Here is a 19,737-nt window from a genome sequence, read left to right on the forward strand (position 1 = left end):
TCAGTATAGATGGTGAGTTAGCATCAGTATTGACGGTCAGTTAGCATCAGTATAGATGGTGAGTTAGCGTCAGTATAGACGGTCAGTTAGCATAAGTATATATGGTGACTTAGCATCAGTATATATGGTGAGTTAGCATCAGTATAGATGGTCAGTTAGCATCAGTATAGATGGTCAGTTAGCATCAGTATAGTTGGTGAGTTAGCATCAGTATAGATGGTCAGTTAGCATCAGTATAGTTGGTGAGTAAGCATCAGTATAGATGGTGAGTAAGCATCAGTATAGATGGTGAGTTAGCATCAGTATAGATGGTGAGTTAGCATCAGTATAGACGGTCAGTTAACGTCAGTATAGACGGTCAGTTAGCGTCAGTATAGATGGTGAGTTAGCATCAGTATAGATGGTCAGTTAGCATCAGTATAGACTCACCGGTCAGTTAGCATCAGTATAGACAGTGAGTTAACATCCGTATAGACAATCAGTTAGCATCAGTATAGACTCACCGGTCAGTTAGCATCAGTACAGACGGTCAGTTAGCATCAGTACAGACGGTCAGTTAGCATCAGTATAGATGGTGAGTTAACATCAGTATAGATGGTGAGTTAGCATCAGTATAGATGGTGAGTTAGCATCCATATAGATGGTGAGTTAGCATCCGTATAGATGGTGAGTTAGCATCCGTATAGATGGTGAGTTAGCATCCGTATAGATGGTGAGTTAGCATCCGTATAGATGGTGAGTTAGCATCACTATAGATGGTGAGTTAGCATCACTATAGATGGTGAGTTAGCATCAGTATAGATGGTGAGTTAGCATCAGTACAGACGGTCAGTTAGCATCAGTATAGATGGTGAGTTAACATCAGTATAGATGGTGAGTTAGCATCAGTATAGATGGTGAGTTAGCATCCATATAGATGGTGAGTTAGCATCCGTATAGATGGTGAGTTAGCATCCGTATAGATGGTGAGTTAGCATCCGTATAGATGGTGAGTTAGCATCCGTATAGATGGTGAGTTAGCATCCGTATAGATGGTGAGTTAGCATCCGTATAGATGGTGAGTTAGCATCCGTATAGATGGTGAGTTAGCATCACTATAGATGGTGAGTTAGCATCACTATAGATGGTGAGTTAGCATCAGTATAGATGGTGAGTTAGCATCAGTATAGATGGTGAGTTAGCATCAGTATAGATGGTGAGTTAGCATCAGTATAGACGGTCAGTTAGCATCAGTATAGATGGTGAGTTAGCATCAGTATAGATGGTGAGTTAGCATCAGTATAGACGGTGAGTTAGCATCAGTATAGACGGTGAGTTAGCATCAGTATAGATGGTGAGTTAGCATCCGTATAGATGGTGAGTTAGCATCAGTATAGACGGTCAGTTAACATCAGTATAGACGGTGAGTTAGCATCAGTATAGACGGTTAGTTAGCATCAGTACAGACGGTGAGTTAGCATCAGTATAGACGGTCAGTTAGCATCAGTATAGACTCACCGGTCAGTTAGCATCAGTATAGACAGTCAGTTAACATCCATATAGATGGTGAGTTAGCATCAGTATAGACGATCAGTTAGCATCAGAATAGACTCACCGGTCAGTTAGCATCAGTATAGACTCACCGGTAAAGAGGAAGAGGAGGAAGAGGTGTGTGTGAGCGAAGGAGAGCATTCTGAGATCTGCTCACTGGATAGAGGGCCAGACACACACTGGAACACATTCACTGAACTGGTCCCCCTCTCCCCACACACACACTCACCGACAAACACTGGAACACATTCACCGAACTGGTCCCCCTCTCCCCGCAAACACACTCACCGACAAACACACACACGCCTGCGTACTTGGCAGACCCACGGCCCAATTGGAGGCATGCTCACTGCCCTGGTCTGCCACAGTCGCCCACACAAAGGGCCTTTTGTAACAGGCAACAGACTACCTCAGACTAGGAGCACACACACTGAAGAAACACACACACACACACACACACTGAAGAAACACACACACACACACACACACTGAAGAAACACACACACACACACACACACACACTGAAGAAACACACACATACACACACTGAAGAAACACACACATACACACACTGAAGAAACACACATTCACGCACACACACACACTGAAGAGAAGAAACACACACACACAAGCCCAGGGCATCATCGCCAACTCACACACCCGCAAACACACAGTTGTTTACATGCCTGGAGCATGAACACACACACACACACACACACACACACACACACACACACACACACACACACACACACACACACACACACACACACACACACACACACACACACACACACATAAACACAGGGTATACTACCAAAGCAATACACATGCAAGCCTAAGGCATCTTCCTACAGTACACACACAACATCAATGGGCCATGTCTACGCAACAACTAGCTGGCCTTAAGAAACGTACAGCAGGGCCAGTAATTAGGGGTTTAGCAGGTAGTTCTGACTGTATGCATTGGCTGAGAGTTGAAAAAGGTGAGCCCATTACACTGATGAGGGCTTCCTTCCAGCCTTACACCTCAGTGTTTTACACCACCTGTACTGTGGTAAAGAGTCAGCTGCTACCGTAAACCTTAAACACAGGATGGACCACGACTGCTCTTCCTCCCTCCATCTCTCCCACCAGAAAATTAAAACAGGTCTACAACAATACCACACACTACTGTCACAACCAATACCACACACTACTGTCACGACCAATACCACACACTACTGTCACGGCCAATACCACACACTACTGTCACGGCCAATACCACACACTACTGTCACGACCAATACCACACACTTCTGTCACGACCAATACCACACACTTCTGTCACGATCAATACCACACACTACTGTCACGATCAATACCACACACTACTGTCACGGCCAATACCACACACTACTGTCACGGCCAATACCACACACTTCTGTCACGACCAATACCACACACTACTGTCACGACCAATACCACACACTACTGTCACGACCAATACCACACACTACTGTCACGGCCAATACCACACACTACTGTCACGGCCAATACCACACACTACTGTCACGGCCAATACCACACACTACTGTCACGACCAATACCACACACAAAAGCCGCGGCCCTTGCAGAGCAAGGGGAAACACAACTTCTAGGTTTCAGAGCAAGTGACGTAACTGAATGAAACGCTATTAGCGCGTACCCGCTAACTAGCTAGCCATTTCACATCCGTTACACTCACCCCCCTTTCAACCTCCTCCTTTTTCCGCAGCAACCAGTAATCTGGGTCAACAGCATCAATGTAACAGTATAACTTTAAACCGTCCCCTCGCCCCGACCTCGGGCGCGAACCAGGGAACCTCTGCACATATCAACAACGGTCGCCCACGAAGCATCGTTACCCATCGCTCCACAAAGGCCGCGGCCCTTGCAGAGCAAGGGGAACCACTACTTCAAGGTCTCAAAGCGAGTGACGTCACCGATTGAAACGCTATTAGCGCGCACCACCGCTAACTAGCTAGCCATTTCACATCCGTTACACATGTATGATCTGTCTGTCTGCCTCTACTCCCCGTGGTCTATCTGTCTGTCTGCCTCTACTGCCTGTGGTCTATCTGTCTGTATGTCTGCCTCTACTGCCCGTGGTCTATCTGTCTGTCTGCCTCTACTCCCCGTGGTCTATCTGTCTGTCTGCCTCTACTCCCTGTGGTCTATCTGTCTGTCTGCCTCTACTGCCCGTGGTCTATCTGTCTGTCTGCCTCTACTCCCCGTGGTCTATCTGTCTGTCTGCCTCTACTCCCTGTGGTCGATATGTCTGTCTGCCTCTACTCCCTGTGGTCTATCTGTCTGTCTGCCTCTAATCCCTGTGGTCTATCTGTCTGTCTGCCTCTAATCCCTGTGGGCTGTCTGTCTCCGTGTCACTGACTCATAGCTATCCTCCAAAACACGTCGCTGTTAGTTTGGCTTTCGTTCCTGTATTCTCTCTCTCTGCCTATTCCTTTCTCTCCCCTCTCTCTATTTCCTCTGATGTTATATCTCTCTTCATCTCTGTGGATTATTCTCTCCCCCTCTCTATTTCCTCTGATGTTATATCTCTCTTCATCTCTGTGGATTATTCTCTCCCCCTCTCTCTATTTCCTCTGATGTTATATCTCTCTTCATCTCTGTGGATTATTCTCTCCCCCTCTCTCTATTTCCTCTGATGTTATATCTCTCTTCATCTCTGTGGATTATTCTCTCCCCCTCTCTATTTCCTCTGATGTTATATCTCTCTTCATCTCTGTGGATTATTCTCTCCCCCTCTCTCTATTTCCTCTGATGTTATATCTCTCTTCATCTCTGTGGATTATTCTCTCCCCTCTCTCTATTTCCTCTGATGTTATATCTCTCTTCATCTCTGTGGATTATTCTCTCCCCCTCTCTCTATTTCCTCTGATGTTATATCTCTCTTCATCTCTGTGGATTATTCTCTCCCCCTCTCTCTATTTCCTCTGATGTTATATCTCTCTTCATCTCTGTGGATTATTCTCTCTCCCTCTCCATTCTTCTCATTATATACATGTATTTTCCTCCATCACGCTCTCTCTCTCTCTGCTCTCCTTTCGTCTTCTCTTTTATCTTCTCTTCAATTCCTGTAGTCTATATTTTCCTGTATCGCTCTGTTGATGTTATTGCCTCCCCCTCTCTCCTCTTCCATTCCCTCTCCTGTCATCTCTCTCTTTGTCTCTCCTTTCCTCTATTATATCTCTCTCGCCATATCCCTCCTCCTGTTTTTGTTTCCCTCCTTCTCCGTCCTCTGTTCCGCTAAGCTTCACACCTCTCTTACTGTGGGACTCCCTGTCGCTTGTCAAACAGGTGTCACGCCTCTACTGCCATGGCGACCCCAGTCCAGATTTCAGAGAGGTCGTAGAGGCAGGCAGAGTGTCAGAGTCATGGCAAACCATCTGTTATCGCCTGTCTGGATCACACACCGTAATCAATCAAGTTTCAGCAAACAAATTGAAATCCACACAAACAAATTCTATACACTGGCTTCTTCTCCCAATGTTCAAAATAATCAGAAAGAAAAGAAAGATGGAGGGAGGGAAGGAGGGAAGGGAGGGAGGGAAGGGAGGGAGGGAGGGAGGGAGGGAGGGAGGGAGGGAGGGAGGGAGGGAGGGAGGGAGGGAGGGAGGGAGGGAGGGAAAGTGAGAGAAGTAGCGTAAGAAAGAACAGACCAAAACAGGAAGATAACAGTCAGAGGCTAAAATAGAAAAAGAGAAAGATAACTTAAGCAGAAAACCGATAAGAGAGGGAGGGAAAGTGGAGGAGAAAGAAGGATGACAATCAATGGAACATGAAGTGCTGCTGTCCCACTGGGCCTTCCCCTGTAGTAGAGGATAATGACTTGCAGTCTGATGAATAAATTATGACAGCCTCTCTCCAACACACAGACAACCTACTTCAAGGTCTCAAAGCGAGTGACGTCACCGATTGAAACGCTATTAGCGCGCACCACCGCTAACTAGCTAGCCATTTCACATCCGTTACACATGTATGATCTGTCTGTCTGCCTCTACTCCCCGTGGTCTATCTGTCTGTCTGCCTCTACTGCCTGTGGTCTATCTGTCTGTATGTCTGCCTCTACTGCCCGTGGTCTATCTGTCTGTCTGCCTCTACTCCCCGTGGTCTATCTGTCTGTCTGCCTCTACTCCCTGTGGTCTATCTGTCTGTCTGCCTCTACTGCCCGTGGTCTATCTGTCTGTCTGCCTCTACTCCCCGTGGTCTATCTGTCTGTCTGCCTCTACTCCCTGTGGTCGATATGTCTGTCTGCCTCTACTCCCTGTGGTCTATCTGTCTGTCTGCCTCTAATCCCTGTGGTCTATCTGTCTGTCTGCCTCTAATCCCTGTGGGCTGTCTGTCTCCGTGTCACTGACTCATAGCTATCCTCCAAAACACGTCGCTGTTAGTTTGGCTTTCGTTCCTGTATTCTCTCTCTCTGCCTATTCCTTTCTCTCCCCTCTCTCTATTTCCTCTGATGTTATATCTCTCTTCATCTCTGTGGATTATTCTCTCCCCCTCTCTATTTCCTCTGATGTTATATCTCTCTTCATCTCTGTGGATTATTCTCTCCCCCTCTCTCTATTTCCTCTGATGTTATATCTCTCTTCATCTCTGTGGATTATTCTCTCCCCCTCTCTCTATTTCCTCTGATGTTATATCTCTCTTCATCTCTGTGGATTATTCTCTCCCCCTCTCTATTTCCTCTGATGTTATATCTCTCTTCATCTCTGTGGATTATTCTCTCCCCCTCTCTCTATTTCCTCTGATGTTATATCTCTCTTCATCTCTGTGGATTATTCTCTCCCCTCTCTCTATTTCCTCTGATGTTATATCTCTCTTCATCTCTGTGGATTATTCTCTCCCCCTCTCTCTATTTCCTCTGATGTTATATCTCTCTTCATCTCTGTGGATTATTCTCTCCCCCTCTCTCTATTTCCTCTGATGTTATATCTCTCTTCATCTCTGTGGATTATTCTCTCTCCCTCTCCATTCTTCTCATTATATACATGTATTTTCCTCCATCACGCTCTCTCTCTCTCTGCTCTCCTTTCGTCTTCTCTTTTATCTTCTCTTCAATTCCTGTAGTCTATATTTTCCTGTATCGCTCTGTTGATGTTATTGCCTCCCCCTCTCTCCTCTTCCATTCCCTCTCCTGTCATCTCTCTCTTTGTCTCTCCTTTCCTCTATTATATCTCTCTCGCCATATCCCTCCTCCTGTTTTTGTTTCCCTCCTTCTCCGTCCTCTGTTCCGCTAAGCTTCACACCTCTCTTACTGTGGGACTCCCTGTCGCTTGTCAAACAGGTGTCACGCCTCTACTGCCATGGCGACCCCAGTCCAGATTTCAGAGAGGTCGTAGAGGCAGGCAGAGTGTCAGAGTCATGGCAAACCATCTGTTATTGCCTGTCTGGATCACACACCGTAATCAATCAAGTTTCAGCAAACAAATTGAAATCCACACAAACAAATTCTATACACTGGCTTCTTCTCCCAATGTTCAAAATAATCAGAAAGAAAAGAAAGATGGAGGGAGGGAAGGAGGGAAGGGAGGGAGGGAAGGGAGGGAGGGAAGGGAGGGAGGGAAGGAGGGAAGGGAGGGAGGGAGGGAGGGAGGGAGGGAGGGAGGGAGGGAGGGAGGGAGGGAGGGAGGGAGGGAGGGAGGGAGGGAGGGAGGGAGGGAAAGTGAGAGAAGTAGCGTAAGAAAGAACAGACCAAAACAGGAAGATAACAGTCAGAGGCTAAAATAGAAAAAGAGAAAGATAACTTAAGCAGAAAACCGATAAGAGAGGGAGGGAAAGTGGAGGAGAAAGAAGGATGACAATCAATGGAACATGAAGTGCTGCTGTCCCACTGGGCCTTCCCCTGTAGTAGAGGATAATGACTTGCAGTCTGATGAATAAATTATGACAGCCTCTCTCCAACACACAGACAACCTACAGATCACATGACAGGGAAGGAGAGGCCGCTAACACAGACCATACTTTGGTTATATAAATCCCATGTTGCCTCAAGTGATCGAGAAATCAATCAAGAGTCAAGACACATTCTCAATGACAAAGTAAGGGACCCATACGAGCCTAGACACACGCATGCACACACACACTCAATGGTAACAATTTACAGTGGGATTTCATTCAGCATAATCTTTTATTGCCTTTCGTTTTTGCTAAAGGAGAAGATTAGAGGGCAGGAGCAGAGAATGGTTTTAAGTAGTGCATTAAAGTTACTTCAGCCTACAATCCCCCTCAGACAGACACACACCTCTGCTTTTGAGAGAGAGGGAGAGGAGAGATGGCAACAGGGTCACACAGTTCACACATTTTCAATGCAGAGTTAAGACACACTCACAGAATTGCAATCTCTTCTGGCGTCTGTAAAGACTTGAAGCAAGAGAGCAGGGTACAGAAAGAGAGAGAAAGGTACGCACTATACAGCATATTTCATACCCAACATAATCTGGGACTAGGATTTTTCATTCAAATATGGATGTTATTTTTGCAGCTCAATAATATTCTCCAGTCTAGCCTTCTTTCTAATTATGTTATTTCCATATAACAGCGAAAGGACTCTTCCATCCACCCACAGTAAGAGTCTTACGCAACAAATCGACTTGGCCTGTTTCCTTGTATTTATTACCATCGAGGACACAGAATTTTTTTCTATGCACAGGCGAGATGGGGCACAATGACCTAACGGAGGCAGAGGCCATTTTCTACCGACAAGTCATTGGGGGAACACTTAAGAGTATCTCAGGGTATCATAGTGGATAGGACTGGTCTATATATAGAATGTCTCTAGAGGACCTGTCTTTGTTTCCATGTAAATGGATCGCTTGGAGTGGAAAACACTAGTGGTCAGATATAATACACACACACCGTGTGATCATACACAAACACACCTGGATATACACACCACACGATCACACACAAATTCCAACCACAAATAATGGCAGCTGTAGAGACAATACACTACACAAACAAACACACAGTTTACTTACAGAATTGGAGGCTGAGACTCACGATGGCCAGCACCGCCCCCACCACCACCAGGAGGATGAAGCGGTTCCGAGCCAGCATCCTGACAAGTGATTGGTCCGTCTCCCTGTCAGTCAACCACCCACACCTTGCCCCATTCCTGCTGTCTAAATAGGCACAACAAAGACAAGCAACATTATGAAACAAACATGCCTATAACACGCCTCTAAACCAATAGAAGAAAAAACTTTGCTGCACACAATGAACCACACAAATGAACTAAAGAAAGTTGTCAGCGCCAGTTTGTAGCATGTTCCACTATACAGCCTGCCTTCTATGAATAGATCTATGAGAGAGCAGGGATGTCGGAACAATCAGGGAGGGAAACAGAAAGAACATGTAAAAAACCCACCATTTACGTCAGTTATACACAACGCAACCCTGCTATTAGACAGACTAAAAATAAGAGCATGGCTAGATGAGGTAAAAATGGTGCCTCAATCATTATCCTCAATCACCTCTCCTCAGAAACGGTCTACATGACTTGAGATGTTCTCTCAAAACATGTTCATGCAAATATGAAACAATTATAAGGTTAATTGTTGGAGAAACTAAACTGTCTCAAAAATGTTTTTGCTTCTCAATGTATAAATGTTATTATATGTAGCTAACCTGTATGCATCATAATGTGATGAAACTCTTCTGTGGAACTCCTGTAGTGATTAACGTTACTGAAACATTGTAGTAGGCTACCTGCGAGGAGATACTATTTCATGATGATTGCACTAATTAAAACAATGTTGACGCATTGTGACAGCTTGTCTGCTCGTCTCGGCTACAATGCTATGCTGACCAGCTAGCTACAAGGGAAGGGATTATTTGTTAGCTAGCGAACTGGCTATCTAGATAACTTTCATATTGTTATATCGAACACATGCACTATAGTAGCATCAATGCTTCCGGTATAACAGCTAAATGTACAGCTTGTAAAGCTAAATATGTGGTAGTAAACTTGTCGACTTTTTTGCAGAATCGAATGTTTTCATGGAATTCGTAGCTACCTTAATAACACCGTTATTACAAAACGCCAAGCCTTTGTTTACAATGTACCTACTCAGGACAAACTCGTGGGAAAATAGCTAAACTGCCTAATTACCATATTTGCTGGTCGTTTATTTCGGATCATCTTACCAAGTAGCGAGCCTCAATCAGAACTTGAATCCACCCAGCGCCGTGCCGGCTTTTACTCCTCTGAACTACCTATCCGTGTGGCTGTCCTGGGTCCTGCTTACTTACTGACTCCACTTTGCTGTGCTAACCTCCTACTCCCCTTTTCATATGCAACTGAAACCACTCTACTTTTGTCTCGCATCTCCACTATTCTGGTGTGAAACGTGGAGGATCATCCTGTCATCACCATTATTCTATGGCCATCAACCGATATGATGTTGTGATAAAATAAGTTATTCTAAACGATTGCATCAAAATAGGAATAATTTTGCAGAGAAACAGCTTGAAGGTTATTTTTCCCGGCCCATACCTCTACGTATACTAGGGCTATAATCAGTCGATGCTTTTGACAGTGGTGGAAAAAGTACCCAAAAGTCATACTGTAGTAAAAGAAAAGATACCTTAATAGAACATGACTCAAGTAAAAGTGAGAGTCACCCAGTAAAATATTACTTGAGTAAAAGTCTAAAAGTGTTTGGTTTTAAATATACTTAAGTATCACAAGTAAAAGTATTAATAATTTCAAAATCCTTATATTATGCAAACCAGACAGCACAATGTAAAAAAAAATGTTTTACTTTACGGATAGCCAGGGGTACACTACAACACTGACATTTATTTACACATTTATAAGAGGCAGTAGGGATGACCAGGGATGTTCTCTTGATAGGTGTATGAATTGGACCATTTTCCTGTCAAAATGTAACAAGTACTTTTTGGTGTCAGGGAAAATGTAAAAATAACATTATTTCCTTTAGGAATGTAGTGAATGTAGCAGCAGGTTGGATATAGAACTATACTGTTTCTACTCCATTCTAGTATACTTTTATTGTAACAGTAGAGCTGACCATTAGAATTAAACGGTTGGTTAGAAGAACATCATTGTCAAATCAACTTTTCGGCAAAAAGACAAGGGGTGGATAGACGATGTAGGCTACCTTTTAGTGAGCATCAGTATTTTTAAGTGGTATATTGTCCGTGACTAGCCTCCTACGAACAATCCGGATCTCGTAACCTTACATTCTGTACGAGGCTAATCCGTGACAGCACCAATCTGACAAAAAAGAACAAATGTTATTTAATTTGCTCTGTTCTTTCACGTCAGGGTAGGTGAAGGATGGGGAAACAATGAAACAAAGGGATTTAAGATACGATTCATTTTGAAGTCCTTTGAATGAGAACTGCTTTGTTAGAGCGCAACCTTGTGGACACATTGAACTTTGACAGCACTGATTATGTTGCTTGGCAGAGCAACTTTCCATAGTTAATCACTCTATTCTATTACAATGCGAATCAAACAAGGGAAATTACAACGATCTTCTGAGTTCTGGTTTTCAAAACCAAGTATCTGTGTCTGTCACAACGGAAGAACGCCCACTCTGGAGTAAGACATGTCCTATGTGGCTGGATGGCGCATAGAAATATACTGAACAAAAATATAAACGCTACATGCAACAATTTCAAAGATTTTACTGAGTTACAGTTTATAAGGTAATCAGTCCAATTGAAATAAATTAATTAGGTCCCAATCTATGGATTTCACATGACTGGGCAATGGCACAGCCATGGGTGGGCCTGGGAGGGCATAGGTCCACCCACTGGGGAACCAGGCCCAACCAATCAGAAGGTGTTTTTCCCCAAAAAAGGGCTTTATTACATACAGAAATACTTCTGAGTCATACTTAAATACACAGGAGGTTGGTGGCACGTTAATTGGGGAGGACGGGCTCGTGGTAATGACTGGAATGAGTGGAATAGTATCAAATACTGTACATCAAACACATGGTTTCCATCTGTTTGATGTCATTCCATTCGCTCCGTTACAGACATTAATATATATGAGCCGTCCTCCGCTAAGCAGCCTCCACAGCTTAAATACCTTCTATATTGTACTGAGGTCACTGAGTGTCTATTGATCATACCATATCATGATAATGTAGCTTCACATGGAAGCTTCTTGAAAATGACAATAACAATGTCTGATAACACTAGGCCTGTTTCACTGAACCACTTCATGCATATCATGTTGGTGATCTCATTGCTGGTTATAGTATAAAATATGCACATTTTTGATTTATTTCTTGCTGTTTTTATCGTGTGATTTGAACAGCCCATCTATTTGACCTGGTAGGACGCCTAACTAAGGAGCATCCCTGCAGTCCCGTGACTCTCAGATGGCCCCTCGTGGGCCACTTCCTGTGTCCTGGGGCCAGGGTACAGAGTGCAGCAAGCAGGTCTCTGATTATTGATGATTGAATCAGGCGTTGGTTCAGTGGAGGCTCCCAGGCTGTCCTGGGCTGGCCTGTCTTTCTCAAATTCCTGGGTCTGTTCCTGCAGTAATATCTGAAGGTATGACAGTCACATGAGCCAGGCTGCCTGCTAAACGTGCCTCCACTTAGAGAGGCCTCTTCCACAGGCCCATACGGCAATAAGAGTCATGGGATGGGGAGGGTGTGTGTGATTGGAAGTAGTGTGTGTGTGTGTGTGTGTTTCTTATATAGGCCTAGTCAGTATCTAATAATTGTTTTAATTGAGAGTATATCTGCATCATGACACGGATGTTTAGTTTTATGACTGGTGTCACACTGTTTGTATTTTGCACTGCAAAAAATGTTGATCTTTTGTATTTGTATTTATTATGGATCCCAATTAGTTCCTGCCAAGGCAGCAGCTACTCTTCCTGGGGTCCAAACACACCAAAGCACCCACATTACATATAAAACAACAGATAAAACAGTGAACTATGTTTGTACTGAATGAGCTAAAGATAAAACAGTACATCATATAACATCCCTACACCACCACATATCCACAACACAACATGTTCATTACCACCATACAACAATATCACAATGTGTCTGTACCTTTGTGTGTGTCTCTTCAGTCCCCGCTGTTCCATAAGGTGTATTTTTACCTGCTTTTTAAATCTGATTCTACTGCTTGCATCAGTTACCTGATGTGGAATAGAGTTCCATGTAGTCATGGCTCTATGTAGTACTGTGCGTCTCCCATAGTCTGTTCTGGACTTGGCAACTGTGAAGAGACCTCTGGTCGCATGTCTTGTGGGGTATGCATTGGTGTCCGAGCTGTGTGCTAGTATTTTAAACAGCTCATTACATTCACCTCTTACAAAAACAACTAACGATGAAGTCAATCTCTCTTCCACTGTGAGCCATGAGAGATTGACATGCATGTCATTAACGTTAGCTCTCTGTGTACTTTTAAGGGCCAGCCGTGCTGCCCTGTTCTGAGCCAACTGCAATTTTCCTAAGTCTGTTCAGGCACCTGACCACACTACTGAACAGTAGTCTAGGTGCGACAAAACCAGGGCCTGTAGGACCTACCTTGTTGATAGTGTTGTTAAGAAGGCAGAGCAGCGCTTTATTATAGACAGCTGCCCTGGGGAATTCCTGATTCTACCTGGATTATGTTTGAGAGGCTTCCATTGAAGAATACCCTCTGTGTTCTGTTAGACAAGTAACTCTATCCACATTATAGCAGGGGGTGTAAAGCCATATCACACACGTTTTTCCAGCAGCAGACTATGATCGATAATGTCAAAAGCCGAACTGAAGTCTAACAAGACAGCCCCCACAATCATTTGATCATCTATTTCTCTCAGCCAATCATCAGTCATTTGTGTAAGTGCTGTGCTTGTTGAGTGTCCTTCCCTATAAGCGTGCTGAAAGTCTGTTGTCAATTTGTTTACTGTGAAATAGCATTGTTTCTGGTCAAACACAATTTTTCCAGAAGTTTACTAAGGGTTGGTAACAGGCTGATTGGTCGGCTATTTGAGCCAGTAAAGGGGGCTTTACTATTCTTGGGTAGCGGAATGACTTTAGCTTCCCTCCAGGCCTGAGGGCACACACTTTCTAGTAGGCTTTAATTGAAGATGTGTTAAATAGGAGTGGCAATATCGCCCGCTATTATCCTCAGTAATTTTCCATCCAGATTGTCAGACCCCGGTGGCTTGTCATTGTTGATAGACAACAATAATTGTTTCACCTCTTCCACACTGACTTTACAGAATTCAAAAGTACAATTCTTGTCTTTCATAATTTGGTCAGATATACTTAGATGTGTAGTGTCAGCGTTTGTTGCTGGCATGTTATCCCTATGTTTGCTTATCTTGCCAATGAAAACTCAAGGTAGTTGACAATATCAGTGGGTTTTGTGATAAATGAGCCATCTGATTCAATGAACGATGGAGCCGAGTTGGCTTTCTTTCCCAAAATGTCATTGAAGGTGCTCCAAAGCTTTTTACTATCATTATTTATAACATTTATCTTTGTTTCATAGTATAGTTTATTTGTATTTTTATTTAGCTTAGTCACAAGATTTCTTAAATTTGCAGTACGTTTGCCAATCAGTTGGGCTGCCAGACTTATTTGCCATACCTTTTGCCTCATCCCTCTCAGCCATACCATTTTTCAATTCCTCATCAATCCAAGGGGATTTAACAGTTTTTCCAGTCATTTTCTTAATGGCTACGTGCTTATTAGTAACTGGAATAAGCAATTTCATAAATGTGCCAAGTGCAGTGTCTGGTTGCTCCTCATTACACACCACAGACCAGCAAATATTATTTACATCATCAACATATGAATCACTACAAAACTTCTTGTATGACCTCTTATTCAGTGGCAAGAAAAAGTATGTGAACCCTTTGGAAATACCTGGATTTCTGCATAAATTGATCATAAAATTTCATCTGATCTTCATCTAGGTCACAACAATAGACAAACACAGTCTGCTTAAACTAAAAACACACAAACAATTATACATTTTTATGTCTTTATTGAACACACCGTGTAAACATTCACAGTGCAGGGTGGGAAAAGTATGTGAACCCTTGGATTTAATAACTGGTTGACCCTCCTTTGGAAGTAATGACCTCAACCAAACTTTTTCTGTAGTTGCAGATCAGACCTGCACAGTCAGGAGGAATTTTGGACCATTCCTCTTTACAAAACTGTTTCAGTTCAGCAATATTCTTGGGATGTCTGGTGTGAACTGCTCTCTTGAGGTCATGCCACAGCATCTCAATCGGGTTGAGGTCAGGACTCTGACCGGGCCTTTCCAGAAGGCGTATTTTCTTCTGTTGAAGCCATTCTGTTGTTGATTTACTTCTGTGTTTTGGGTCTTTGTCCTCTTGCATCACCCAACTTCTGTTGAGCTTCAATTGGCGGACAGATAGCCTAACATTTTCCTGCAAAATGTTTTGATAAACTTGGGAATTCATTTTTCCGTTGATGATAGCAAGCTGTCCAGGCCCTGAGGCAGCCCCAGACCATGATGCTCCCTCCACCATACTTTACAGTTGGGATGAGGTTTTGATGTTGGTGTGCTGTGCTTTTTGTTCTCCACACATAGTGTTGTGTGTTCCTTCCAAACAACTCAACTATAGTTTCATCTGTCCACAGAATATTTTACCAGTAGCGCTGTGGAATATCCAGGTGCACTTTTGCAAACTTCAGACGTGCAGAAAAGTTCTTTTTGGACAGCAGTGGCTTCTTCCATGGTGTCCTCCCATGAACACCATTCTTGTTTAGGGTTTTACATATCGTGTACTCGTCAACAGAGATGTTAGCATGTTCCAGAGATTTCTGTAAGTCTTTAGCTGACACTCTAGGATTCTTCTTAACCTCATTGACCATTCCGCGCTGTGCTCTTGCAGTCATCTTTGCAGGTCGGCCACTCCTAGGGAGAGTAGCAAAAGTGCTGAACTTTCACCATTTATAGACTATTTGTCTTACCGTGGACTCATGAACATCAAATATTTTAGAGATACTTTTGTAACTCTTCCCAGCTTTATACAAGTCAACAATTCTTAATCTTAGGTCTTCTGAGATCTCTTTTGTTTGAGGCATGGTTCACATCAGGCAATGCTTCTTGTGAATAGCAAACTAAAGGTTTGTGAGTGTTTTTTACAGGGCAGGGCAGCTCTAACCAACATCTACAATCTTGTCTCTTTGATTGGACTCCAGGTTAGCTGACTCCTGACTCCAATTAGCTTTTGGAGAAGTTAATAGCCTAGGGGTTCACATACTTTTTCCATCCTATACTGTGAATGTTTAAATTATGTATTCAATATAGACAAGAAAAATACAATAATTTGTCTGTTATTAGTTTTTTAAGCACACTATGTTTGTCTATTATTCTGACTTAGATGAAGATCAGATTACATTTGATACCTGGATTTCTGCATAACTTGGTTAATTCCAAAGGGTTCACCTACTTTTTCTTGCCACTGTACACTATATTAGGGCCAGCCTTTGGAATTTTGGTTTTCCTCGATATGGCTATTATATTGTGATCACTACATCCTATGGATTTAGATACTGCTTTAAAGCAAATTTCTGCAGCATTAGTAAATATGTGATCAATACATGTTGATGATTTCATTCCTGTGATGTTTGTAACTACCCTGGTAGGTTGACTGACAACCTGAACCAGGTTGCAGGCACTGCTTACAGTTTGAAGTTATTTATTGAGTGGGCAGGTTGATGAGAGCCAGTCAATATTTAAATCACCCAGAAAATATACTATTCTGTTGACATCACATACACTATCAAGCATTTCACACATTCACGCCTCAGTGCTAACAGTGTAACTCTGGATCATGATGATTACTGCATACAATAGCTGTAGGATCAACAGAGGTATTCAGGGCAATTAGGGGGACATAAATTAAGTTATTTACATTGTGTCTGCCAACGCCCCTAGGGTAATGTACATTTGATGCCGCATTATGACGACTCATTGTCACAATGGTAGGGATTAACTGAGCTGATCTTGGGTCATTGATAAATCCTGTTTCAACGCAGCCTTGAAATGCGTCCAGGAGTCCAGGAGCCAAGATGATTTGGATAGACTCCGTCATTCCTGTAGTGTGTCTTCTGTTTCCAGAAGGTGTCAAAGTTATCTATAAAAGTGACTCCAGCAGAGCTACGGTAGTCTTTTAGCCAGATGTGTAATGCCAGCTGTCTGCTGAATCTTTCACACCCGCGGCCCAACGATGGTACTGGACCTGAAATGATTGGCAGTTTTTTGGAGTCTTTTAATGCTAAAATCAGTTCTTTAAAATCAATTATAAAATGTTCAGAGTTAGCCCTCCTGATGTCGTTTGACCCCACATGGACTACGGCAGTGTCAGCTCCCAGCATGTGTGGTAGAACAGTAGGAAGCAGCCTTGTGATGTTCTGTACTCGTGCTCCTGGGTAGCACAGGGTTTTTGCCTTGGGGACCGAGAGGTTTCTCACCATAGAGCTGCCTATGATGACAGCTGGTGATGTTGAATGGGCCGGTTTCTCAGGCAGCCTCACGGTCTGATAAGGTTGGGAGCTCCGAGGATCTGAACCCGAGGTAGAAGCCACCGGAGAGGGAGACAGAACAGAGGACGAAGACGTAGGTACCTCCGGATCCGATCTTGAATGGGAAGCGCTGGAAACTCTGGATCCAGGGCAGTTTCTGGTCTGTGTCAGGTCTGGGCTCATCTTACTTAGACATCTCTTACCATTAGAATGCATTTACTTGACATCTTACCAAGGTCATTTTCCATGGTAATGGAGTTACGCTGAGACTCCGTTTCTTCACTTTACAATTAAGAATCAATGTTTTCTGAGTCTCAGCGTAATTCCGTTACCATGGAATTGCCGTGACCCATTTTATTTTTTCATCATTTGGAGGCCTCCACAAATTCTTCAAACTACAGTGTGTACTTTTAACTCTCATGTCACTGTGGTTCAGTCTGGGTCTGGGTGCCCAGACACACGTGAGCAGCAGAGAATGCTGGGAAAGGACCCCTTTCTTCCAGGTCAACCAGTACCATATGTGGCATGAGGAAAAACCCAGCACCTGCGAAGGGTTAAAGTTTAACATTGCCACTGGTGCACACACAAACACACACACACACTGTAAAATACACACAGATATATTAACAGCAGCTGCTCGGTATGAAGGTCAGTTCAAAGAGAGGTTCAGGAGCCAACTGGCTAGAGATATTAGTTGATCATTGATCATTGTCTCTGCAGACATATCTCTGGTTCAAGAAAAACACATTTTCAAAAGAGTAAGTGATCAGGAAAGTTTTCCAAATCAACCTGTACTTGAAGGTACAGGTTAGTTAATACGTAAGGTGAGGTGGTAATATAGAGAATTGGGTGAAAGGTTAAGTTCCAAATTTGGTGAAATGGTAAGGAGTTCAAGAAATAATTTACAGTATAAGAATGATTCAGCTCAGTATTAGGTCTAGACAACATTTTTAACAGAAAAGCACGTTATTAATGTCCAAAGCATTTCCACAAATTTACATGAACAAAGACATACCTGTAAAATATGAGGATCCCAACACTGGCTGTAAGGATATCCCTCCATGCCGTGACAGTCTCCTTATATGGTGGATGTGACACAAACACACCTCAGCTACTTTACACACATGGGCCTTCCCAGGTATTCCCCAAATCAATTATCTATGTTAGGGTGCTCCTAACATGGAGCACCCTAATATGGTCGACACACTGACACAACTCACCTCTCCCAAATATAGCGGGAAAAGGAACCTAGACGTTCCCTTCTCTTCAGTCAGCTGGAGGAACGTCAACCATAGTGAACTGAAACTAACTTCTGGCAAACCAATTTTAGAGCATTGTTTATCATTCAATTGTCATTTTATTTCAGTTAAAGACATTGTATTATGTGAGGACACATAATTATGTGAGGCATTTATTGTAGCATGGGATTTTAACAAAGCTAATCTGAGAACAATTCTTCCTAAATTCTATCAGCACATTGAATGCGCGACACGATTTGGTAGCACTCTGGATCACTGCTACTCTAACTTCCGCGATGCATACTAAGCCCTCCCATGTCCTCCATTTGGCAAATCTGATCATGACTCCATTTTATTGCTCCCCCTGCTATTGGCAGGGAGAAAAACTAAAACAGGAAACGCCCATGCTCAGGTCCATCCAACGCTGGTCTGACCAATCGGATTCAACGCTTCAAGATTGCTTCGATCACGTGGACTGGGATATGTTCCGCATAGCTTCGGACAATAATATTGATGTATATTATCGGTGAGCAAACTACCTGCCCTCCAGGACATCTACAGCACTCGATGTCACAGGAAGGCCAAAAAGATCATCAAGGACAACAAGCACCCGAGCCACTGCCTGTTCACCCCGCTATCATCCAGAAGGCGAGGTCAGTACAGGTCCATCAAAGCGGGGGCCGAGAGACTGAAAAACAGCTTCTATCTCAGGTTATCAGACTGTTAAACAGCCATCACTAACATAGAGAGTCTGCTGCCAACATACAGACTAAAATCTCTGGCCACTTTAATAATTGGACTTAATAAAGGTATCACTAGTCACTTTAAATAACGCCACTTTAATAATGTGTACATTTCCTACACTACTCATCTCATATGTATATATTGTATTCTATTCTATACCATATCATCTTGCCTATGCCGCACGACCATCGCTCATCCATATATTTATATGTACATTTGTGTGTATAAGATAGTTGTTGTGAATTTGTCAGATTACTAGCTAGATATTACTGCATTGTCGGAACTAGAAGCACAAGCATTTTGCTACACTCGCATTAACATCTGCTAACCATGTGTATGTGACCAATAAAATTTGATTTGGACAGAGAGCTAAAGATCCTATTTAAAAAAATATTTATGAGTAACATGTGTCTAGAGTAGACCAACAACACTGGTTCAGGGAATGTTATTTAACTAGGCAAGTCAGTTAGGAACAAATTCTTACTTACAATGACAGTCTACCCCGGCCAACAATGGTCCAATTGTGTGCCACCCAATCACGGCCGGAAGTGCTGCAGCGTGGATTTGAACCAGATACCACAGTGATGCCTCATGCACTGAGATGCAGTGTCTTAGACCACTGCACCACACAGGAGCCCCAACACTTGTGAAGAGCTGTGGGTTCTCATGATACATCTGGTTTG

At 43.2% G+C, this 19,737-nt stretch overlaps 1 protein-coding gene across 4 annotated transcripts in view; it reads right to left on the reverse strand.

Annotated features, from left to right (window-relative positions):
• LOC139548231 (2-phosphoxylose phosphatase 1-like) overlaps positions 1-19,737 on the reverse strand; it is a 48,300-nt gene extending 28,563 nt beyond the window's left edge. Inside the window, exons 1-2 of one of the 4 annotated variants that reach the window (XM_071357766.1) lie at positions 19,543-19,737; positions 8,553-8,696 (exon numbers count right to left, since the gene is read on the reverse strand). In XM_071357766.1, the coding sequence (XP_071213867.1) occupies positions 8,553-8,696; positions 19,543-19,729 (331 nt within the window). In that variant the 5' untranslated portion in view covers positions 19,730-19,737. Of the gene's footprint in view, positions 1-1,622; positions 1,784-8,552; positions 8,697-9,720; positions 9,875-19,542 lie in introns of those variants that run through there. The other 3 variants (XM_071357767.1, XM_071357769.1, XM_071357768.1) reach the window with 3 other exon arrangements.

This window comes from Salvelinus alpinus, chromosome 21 (assembly GCF_045679555.1).
Source record: "Salvelinus alpinus chromosome 21, SLU_Salpinus.1, whole genome shotgun sequence".
Classification (NCBI taxonomy): domain Eukaryota; kingdom Metazoa; phylum Chordata; class Actinopteri; order Salmoniformes; family Salmonidae; genus Salvelinus; species Salvelinus alpinus.